Raw genomic sequence first — 9,396 nt, 5'->3', positions numbered from 1 at the left:
CCCCCCCCCCCCCCCCCCCCAATATCCCACAAAACCGCACACACCCTAGCCTACCACAGTAGCCTTCCTTTCTCACAAAAATGAGGGAAAGAGAGAGCTCCTCAAGCATCTCTTTATAGGCGTTATGTCTAGATAGCTTAAGCCAAACTCCTAAAAAAAACAACTCCAAATCTCGGGCGCAATGTCACAGCGTCAGATTATATGGTCAAGGTCCTCATCCACCTACCTACAAAGTAAACAACAAAACGACCCAATCAAATTGCACAACCTTCTCAAAACTTGATCCAGTGCGTTAACCTATTTGTACCTTCTCGGAACTTGATCCAAGGTGTCAACTTATACATAAAGAACCTACCACCCAAAAAGTTGAACCTTCTTTAACATTTTCACCTTCCACAGTGAAGCAAAGACACCACTCGAGAGAGAGCAATTGACCAGGCCACAAAAAAAAGACTTGCAAGAGAAGCCAACAGAAGAACAAGGGCTCAAAAAACAAACATATTTTCTCCCCAGACTACAACAAAACTTCCCAATCAATGAGAGAATGGAGATAAAATCTGACGTTTTCCTGTTAGACAAAAACATCATAATCCCAGCATGTACGAAGAACATATCTGAGAAAAGGGCAACATATCCACCACTGAGTGGTTTAATCGAGGAAAAGTGATATAAACGGGAGAAACAAGTGCAAAGGGGTCTACCCTCCAACACCCTGACCTCTGAGAAAAAAAAAAAATATCTCTCCCATCACCCATAATCCACTAGACACTAGTATCCGAACTGTCACCCACTGAACATTGGTATCCTTCCCATCACCAGGTAAAGTACATGTAAGTAGATAATTATGAAAGCTGCAGATCCAAGAAAAGTAATGGAATACAAGCACATACACGTTCTTGTAGAAATCAGTAATGTGATAATTTCGAATCCTAGATCTTACCATCATGATCAAACACAACCTGCACAACATAGAGAACGTATAAGTGAATATTGCAATTGCATTCATAGTTAAGACAATAAATATGGGAGGCACAAGTTAAACGTCAAATCCTGTAAATGTCTGGATATTGATTAGTTATGCTAAAAATAAGAGATGATCCTAAAAAGACGGATGAATGATTCTGTACACGTACATGTCTAATTATCAACAAATCAAATGACATCATCACTTATTAGTCTAACTAACATATTATAGGGATAAATGCTCTTTTGATCCCCGCGGTTAGAGTTTAATATCCATTTTGTCTCTAGGTTCCAAAATCTTACGTTTTTGCCATTTAGGTTTCAATGATGCTCCATTTTGGTACCTGTTGTTGATTTTTTGTTAGTTTCCTTGACAATAAAGATGCCATGGTTCTGTATATATTTCCTTACAATAATTAGCTATTTTATAATTTTATTTTGTTGATGTGACCAAAAAAATATTTTAAAACACTCTCTTCAACCAACCACCTCTTTTATTTCTCCCTCCCCACCACCTCCTTTATTTTTCCCTCCCTACCAGTGCCCATCCTCAACCCCAAATCTGGAAAGAAAAAAAAAACAAATCCGATATGAAGTCAGAGTGGGAGAGGTAGAGGCCTAGAGTCAAAGGAAACCAAGAGAATCCGACGGTGCGGGTGCGGGTGCGGGTGCGGGTAGAGTGGATGTTCGGATGATGTACGGGAGAGCATATTGTTATATATTTTTTTCCACATAAAAAATTCTGGAGTTTTGGTTAAATATTGTCACATCATCCTAAGAAAATTTTAGAAAAAATCACTTCATTTTTAGCCAAAGAAGCTAACAGATAATTAGAAGTAAAAAAAAAAATGAAGGATTGATGAAACAAAATTTTAAAAAAATTATGAATGAAATGAAAATCAAACTCAATTTTCAAATACCAAAAAACTTATATTTAAAGAATCTTAATTGGTTAATGTTTGCAGATAACATAATTAAAGAGAGCAGTGAGGAAAAAAGAAGAGCTACCGCCACATGAGAAGGCATAAACTCCAGAACATCAACAATCTGCAAGAGAATAATAATAATGAGTAAGCACATGAACCACTAAACTAAACAGAAAACTTTAACTTTACCTGCAGAAAAATCACAAATTCTTGCAGAAAAGATATATAATAGATATATCAATTATCACAAGAAATATCTCCATCTTTCAAAATTTGTAAAACCACCCGTCTTTTTTTGCTTAGAAACAGAAAATGTTTCAGCAAGACATTGAGAAGCACAAGTGAAGGATGTACAATTACACTATAATTACAAAAGACTTTTGTCAATATAACCATGGGTTGAAAACACTTTTGGATTGACATGCGCGCACACACACACACTCTCTTTCTTCTCCTCATCTCTTTCATAATGTGTTAGTGGACTGAAGGATGAGAGCCAGCGGGAAGAGGTTAGGGCTGGTGAGGTGTATACATGTTCAGTGAAGATTGAAAGGAAGAGATGTGTTCAACCTCTAAGATGAATTGACGAGGGTGCTAATTGAACAATATTGTATGATATGGAAACCCTAGCTAGTTGAGTCTAAGAACCCTCGTAAGGTGCCTGGACATCCAAACCCTTAATTCACAAATGCAAAAACACCCAAATCAATTTGATTTCATTCCAAATGATTGCAACTCTTGGGAATTTGATCTAACAACCTTATTGAAGAGTAAAACCTTTTTGATCTAAATATCCAAGAACCACTCCAAGGGAAAGTAAGATCCAAATTACCTTGTTGATCGAATATCTTAAGGCAAGAACACTTATTTGAGATTTGAATTACTCCACAAGCAAGATTGATCATGTCAAGCTTGAATGATTCTAAATATTCAACATAAACTAAATAAAATTACAAAGAAACTTAGCTTTTGGCTAAAAGAAACACAAATGCTATTTTTATTACATTTTCCAAATCTACTTTACAAAGACAAGATGCATGGCATTATATAGTCTCAAAATAAAACCATTCACCTTCCATGAGGCATTTCAAGAGTTGTAACATTCATACTTTATGACCATAATTAGCCACTATGTAAATGTAACATTAAGGTAAATAAAGTGTCTTAAAATGTATTAATAAAATATCATAACTCTAATTTATCATCCACCCAAAATTTGTAACCATACAAGAATAATTAAAGCTTGATTCTTCTTTAATGTGTCGTGAATTGCAACTTGATTTTATCTTGTGATAATATGAACAACATTTTTTTAACATCTTCCTTGAAGTACATATTGCATTGCATGATTGAGATGCATTGGTTCATATCATTGTTCACTTCTTCAAGAGGATTTGTCCTCAAATCTATTTGAGAAACTTCGTTGCAAAATTAAATTCAGAAAATACAAAAGACCTCACAGCACTCTCTCACATGTATACACTCAAGAAATTTTAGGGCACTCTGTTTACACTCATTTACATAAATGAAGCTCTCATTCTCACCTATCAAATTTTTCAGTAGAGCTAAGATTAGTTTTTAAACTCTAAATCGATTATGGGCTAAAAAAATAAAAATAAATAAAAACCAAATTGATAAGAAACGCAAATGAAACATATATTTGTTCTTAGCCTAAAGCTTTGATACCAAATGATATGGAAACTCTAGTCAATTGAATCTAAGAACCCTCATAAGGCGCCTGGATATGCGAACCTTTATTTCACAAATGCAGAAACCCCCAAATCAATTTGATTTCATTTCAAATGATTGCAACTCTGGAGAATTTGATCTAACAACCTTATTGATGTATATTTTATGACCATAATTAGCCACTATATAAATGTAACCTTAAAGTAAATAAAGTGCCTTAAAATATATTAATAAAACACCATAACTCTTAATTATCATCCACCCAAAATTTGTAATCATACAAGAACAATTGAAACTTGATTCTTCTTTAATATGTCATGAATTGCAACTTGATTTTATCTTGTGGTAATTTGATCATTTTTTTCACATCTTCCTTGAAGTATATACTGCATGATTGAGATGTCTTGGTTCATATCAAAAGTTTCAAATGTGAATGTTCATTTGGGGATATTCATGTGGGTAAGCGATTTTTTTCTTTCATCATCGTGAGATCAAAAGCAAAGAAGTTCTTCGAATAGATATTTGTTCAAATGTCTAACATGAGTTATCGAAGAGGCAGATGTATGATTGCTTTTGAACCCCTTGATGGGTGCCCCAAAAGTATTGAGTGCAAGGGTTGGAAGATTTCTAATGACACTTGCTACAATTCTTTTAAGTAAATCTCAAGTTTCTCGAAGGGTCAAACAACATAGGACATCTATGGAGCTACCCTCTTTAGTCAAATTGGTGAAGGAAGGATGAAATCTACGGAAGGAAATAGTTGCACTTCGGAGAAAATAGAACTGTCTTTTGAGGGTGGTCCAGAGCCTTGTTATCTAGAGTTTGGATGGATTCTTTCTTTGGTGCCAAAAAATCTCTAGGTCCCAGGGACAAATCGAGTCATTGGCCGATTTCTCTGGATCAATGGGAGCCAAAGTAGGGACCCTGTCCTCTAAGGTATGAAAATATGTTTCTCTCCTATCACTCCTTTTTAAGTTTCTTGGTGGCCAACAAATGTTCCTGAAAGTGGGAAGGTTTCAAATTCATGGGAAAACTCCGCTCACTAAAGGAAGCTTTAGAAAGGTTGGAATAAAGGCCTTTAGAGATATATGGATAAAAAAGCAAGAACTTTTGGAGAGGAACAAATTGTTGGAATGGTTAGACAAGGAGGGTTCTTAGACTAAGGGGTTAAGAGAGGAGCGTGTTGTAAGGTCTCACCTTACTTGTATTGATAAACAAAAGAAGTCAAGCCCGAAGGCAATACAAAATACCGTAGCCTATTCGAGAGGGCTGATAAACTCTCCCTCCTCCCAATGCACAAAAGCAAACTACAAAAATAACATAAAGATAACGTATATACTAACTTGTTGAGGGTACATTCCCTTATCTACCGCTTCTAAAGTATTGCCTAATGATGGTAGGCCTAACAAGTGTCTTGTTGAAATGTAAGATTGAAGAGATGGTAAGGTTAGAGGAAATGAACTGGAAACCGAAAGACAAAGTCAAACGGGCCTAGGAAGGGAATTGTAACCCACCTCATCACTTCTTTTTCCTTCATCATCTTTATCAGTTCTCAACAGCCACCGATAAACCTCTTTTAGACTAAGAAAACATATTATCATCCCCTTGCACTCATTTGATGAAGGCTCCCCACGACATCACCTTTCTCCAATTGACTCACTACCATACCTATCCACCTTCTTTGAATAGCCTCCCCCTCTTCCCTCTAATACAGCGTCTTTCTCACTAGTTATCACGGACAATACCCCAAAACTTTTAAACCCGAGCTCGACCCACCACCCTTTCATACCATAGAGGCACCCTGTGATATAATTATTGAGGATGATTTGGATATGCCCGAGCTCCTACATGTTGATGATCCCTCATATGTTTCTCTTTTGTTCCCATGGCTAGTCAAACACGGCATATGCATTATGCCAATACCCAACAAGCTGAAAATTGATATTCCAATATTTTATTGTAATATTTTAACAGAAATTACTTCATGGCAAAAAAAACAACAAAGATGAGGAGAACATTTAGAATAGCATTAGGGTTTGAGGCACTATCAGTAGAATGTATATCATTGTTGGAAAAAGGACAGGTAAAATAACATTTGAAAACAAGAACCTAACAAGAATGTTACTTACAAGTGACAAGGCAGTAAATATTGTTAGCACCCAATCTCCATTGCCATCCGCATGTGATAAATGGCCATGATGCAGCTTTGCTGCTCCAAAACAGAAATCCAAACAAACAAATAAATCAAAGAAGTAAATATAGCAAAAACGTATGTTGTTTTTGGTTGGTGTAGTCTTTTCTAAGTTTTAACTGAAGTTGGGTGCTCCCCAAGGGGTGTTCGGGGGCTTTTTCTCAGCTCATTTATGAGACTTCTTTTTGGGGGGAAAGCTAGAGCGTTGTGGTTCAATTCAGTGGTAGTGGTTTTATGGAGACTTTAGTATGAAAGAAACAAGAGGACTTTTCAAGACAGTGAATCCTCTCGTGATGAATGTAGGGAGCAAGTTAGATTGTTTTCCCCAAAATGGCGTTCTTTGCTCCCTCATGTTTGTAGTTCTAATTTGATATAAATTAATGCTAATTGGAAATCCTTTTTATAATCCCCTTGGCATTTGGGGATATCTCGTCTCCATTTTTGTACATCTTTTTCTCTATTAATGAAGTTTGTCCGCGTTTCTTATTAAAGAAGAAAAATGTTAAGAATTTAAAGTCTACTTCTTTACCAACGGGTTTATGTGTGCCACTTTTCTGCTATCAATTATCCTCTATGCACATAAACCATCTCCAGTGGAAATACGGATTGAAAATATAAGTTAGGATAACAAACTAAGTCAAACTAAAACATTCTAATGACAAATCTAACATACCCAAAAGCTTGTGGTATGCTCTATAAATGATTGATGTGCCATCTATGAGCATGACCCTCGCATCTGAAGGACTATCAATTTCAGTTTCTTCTTTGCATGTGGGTGAATTCGATAATGAATCTTGGACTTGCAGCATTTGCTGGCTACTAGAAGATGCCGGACTACCATGATAAGTTGCATTGCTATCTACGTTAATCGCAGCATTTACACTTCTAGATGAACTACAGTAACCCTGAGAAACCGAGAAAAATCCTTAGAAGAAGTCAAAACTGCAGCAGAAAACAGAGGCAAAAAGTTGTATATTGCTTTGAATTTAACCAAACGCTAAAATTAGACGCCATGATCACAACTAAGATCTAAATAGTATCCATTTCTCATGTCGAGATGACAAGAAAAACTATTGCAATAAGAGCCATCAACCACATTCTGCTCTTTGATTGATCGAATTACACTTGCTACCATAATATATCTCGCCCATTTCACATCGACACAATAACACTCCGCCATTAATGAGTCTCCTACTTTTTTCAACTAAATTTCTCGGTAAATATGCTAGAATCAATTCAGAACAATAAGTACCAATAAGCAGAACCTGAGTTACCTTCGGGGATAGCAGAACGGAGAAAGACGGAAAACAATGGTGACCCGGAGACTGTATCCTCAAAGAAGAAGAAGAAGAAGAGAAACGAAGAGGAGAAGCAAATTTGGAGGTGAAAATGTATCCCAAAAAATTTCTGCAAATGTGCGATGCACTAGCAGTCGCAGTGTGAAGATGGTGGCAAGCCATGAGAACCACCAAAGCGCCTCCTCGACCGCTGCCCGATTCGGATATAACCTTGTTTACGATCTTCGCCCACCCTGAGGGTATTTTGGAGATTCAATTTCTAGCATTAATTACAAGAATAAATAATTACAATTATGATTTATGTCTAAAGCTTGATAATTAATATTTTTTTAATGGTAATTTATTCGTATTATTATTTTAGAAATAATTACAAATGATTTAATCTATAAGATTGATTCACTTTAATTTTTAATATGTTAACTAAAAAGATAATGCTATTTGATCTTAACCTTAAATGGGTCGTGAACTTTTGCATGTGAGGGCATGTCATTGGATTTTCATCGATGAGAGTGGTTTTATAGTTTGTCGTTGATTCAATTAGTTTACCATTTTAGAATACAAATATAATCCTATAATATGAAATTCACCTTTTTCACTCAAATATTAATTTTAAGACTGGTATCACATATATAGGAGAAAACAAACTTTTGATTCTGTCCTTGCCATAAGTGCGTCCCCGTAATGGAATCTTGATTGTTCAACATGTGTTTGGGCGATCAATCGATTGTGGGTTTTGTCCCGATCATTTCGACAAAGAGGTCTAGTCAATGCTTGGGGTTCCTTTTCTCCCACTCCTTTGTGTGATAACGAGGTGCTTCAGCCCTGCTTCTTTCTCCTTTACACGATCAACACAGTCTTATTGGCATTAGTGGGTTGAAGCTATAGTTCAACTACCAAATTAGGTCAACTTCGTTGGTTTGGTTTGCTTCGATTCAATCAGTTTTTGGTATTTAAACATAGTTCAAACAAAACACGCTTAATTTTGAAGTTTCAATCATATCGTAGAAGATGTAAGAGAATATCGAGACTATCAAATATCGAAAAAGTAATTGAACTGGGGAGAGCACTAATAAGAGGGAGAAAGACGTGTGAAAAGCACTAGAGCGTTGAAATTGAGGAACACAAATGGTTATAAAAATAATATAAGGAAGAATATGGAAGCCAGCCGTCCCACTCTCCCTTTTTGACTAATCCTTCATTTCCTTTTCTTTTCTTTTCTTTTTCAAATGCGACACAGCTCTTTCTCCAACCATTATATGCACCTTTTTCACCTCTGCCACCTTCCATTATCTTAAATCCCCACTTTACTATCCTAACTACTCTCTTGTAGTAAGATCGAGGCCAGAATTACATCGAAATATAGTTAAGATCGAAGCGAGAATTACATCTAAATATGATTGAGCGAGTTTTTTTTTTCGACATCATTGATATTTTCATAGATTCATAGGACGTTGGGCCTCGAAAGGGGTGGATTGTGAGATCCCACATCGATTGGAGAGAGGAACGAGTGTCACCGAGCACGCTGGATCTTGAAGGGGAGTAGATTGTGAGATCCCACATTCAATGGAGAGAAGAACGAGTGTCGACAAAGGTGTTGAGCCCTGATTGGGGTGGATTGTTAGATCCCACATCGATTGGAGAGAGGAATGAGTGTCAGCAAGAATGTTGGATCTTGAAGGGGAGTAGATTGTGAGATCCCACATTCAATGGAGAGAAGAACGAGTGTCAGCAAAGGTGCTGAGCCCTGATGGGGGTGGATTGTTAGATCCCACATCGATTGGAGAGAGAAATGAGTGTCAGCAAGAATGCTGGATCTTGAAGGGGAGTTGATTGTGAGGTCTCACGTTCAATGGAGAGAAGAACGAGTGTCAGCAAAGGTGCTGAGCCTTGATGGGGGTGGATTGTTAGATCCCACATCGATTGGAGAGAGGAATGAGTGTCAGCAAGAATGCTGGACCCTAAAAGGGAGTGAATTGTGAGGTCTCACATCAATTGGAGAGAGGAATAAGTGTCAGCAAAGATGTTGAGCGGGATTAATTGTTAAATTCCACATCAATTAGAAAGAGGAACAAGTGTCCAGCGAGAACGCTGGGCTCCGAAAGGGAGTGGATTATGAGATCTCACATCGATTGGAGAGGGAAACGAAACATCCTTTATAAAGGTATGAAAACCTCTCCTTAACAGACACGTTTTAAAAATCTTGAGGGAAAGCCTAAAAGGGAAAGCTCAGATGGAACAATATCTACTAGCGATGAACTTGAGTCGTTGAATAATTTATGTTACGATCATGTGTATGTGCGTGGATATTGATTTGAAACACACAGTTTAA

At 36.9% G+C, this 9,396-nt stretch overlaps 1 protein-coding gene across 1 annotated transcript in view; it reads right to left on the bottom strand.

Annotated features, from left to right (window-relative positions):
• LOC111467206 (DNA polymerase I, thermostable) overlaps positions 1-7,292 on the bottom strand; it is a 28,338-nt gene extending 21,046 nt beyond the window's left edge. Inside the window, exons 1-5 of the mRNA XM_023112032.1 lie at positions 7,044-7,292; positions 6,443-6,674; positions 5,708-5,787; positions 1,972-2,010; positions 941-959 (exon numbers count right to left, since the gene is read on the bottom strand). Of these exons, the coding sequence (XP_022967800.1) occupies positions 941-959; positions 1,972-2,010; positions 5,708-5,787; positions 6,443-6,674; positions 7,044-7,229 (556 nt within the window). The 5' untranslated portion in view covers positions 7,230-7,292. The remainder of the gene's footprint in view (positions 1-940; positions 960-1,971; positions 2,011-5,707; positions 5,788-6,442; positions 6,675-7,043) is intronic.
• Positions 7,293-9,396: the final 2,104 nt, after the last annotated feature.

This window comes from Cucurbita maxima, unplaced genomic scaffold (genome assembly GCF_002738345.1).
Source record: "Cucurbita maxima cultivar Rimu unplaced genomic scaffold, Cmax_1.0 Cma_Scf00033, whole genome shotgun sequence".
Taxonomy (NCBI): domain Eukaryota; kingdom Viridiplantae; phylum Streptophyta; class Magnoliopsida; order Cucurbitales; family Cucurbitaceae; genus Cucurbita; species Cucurbita maxima.
The sequence above is the reverse complement of the archived record's forward strand: the minus strand, read 5'-3'. Positions and strand labels throughout refer to the sequence as shown.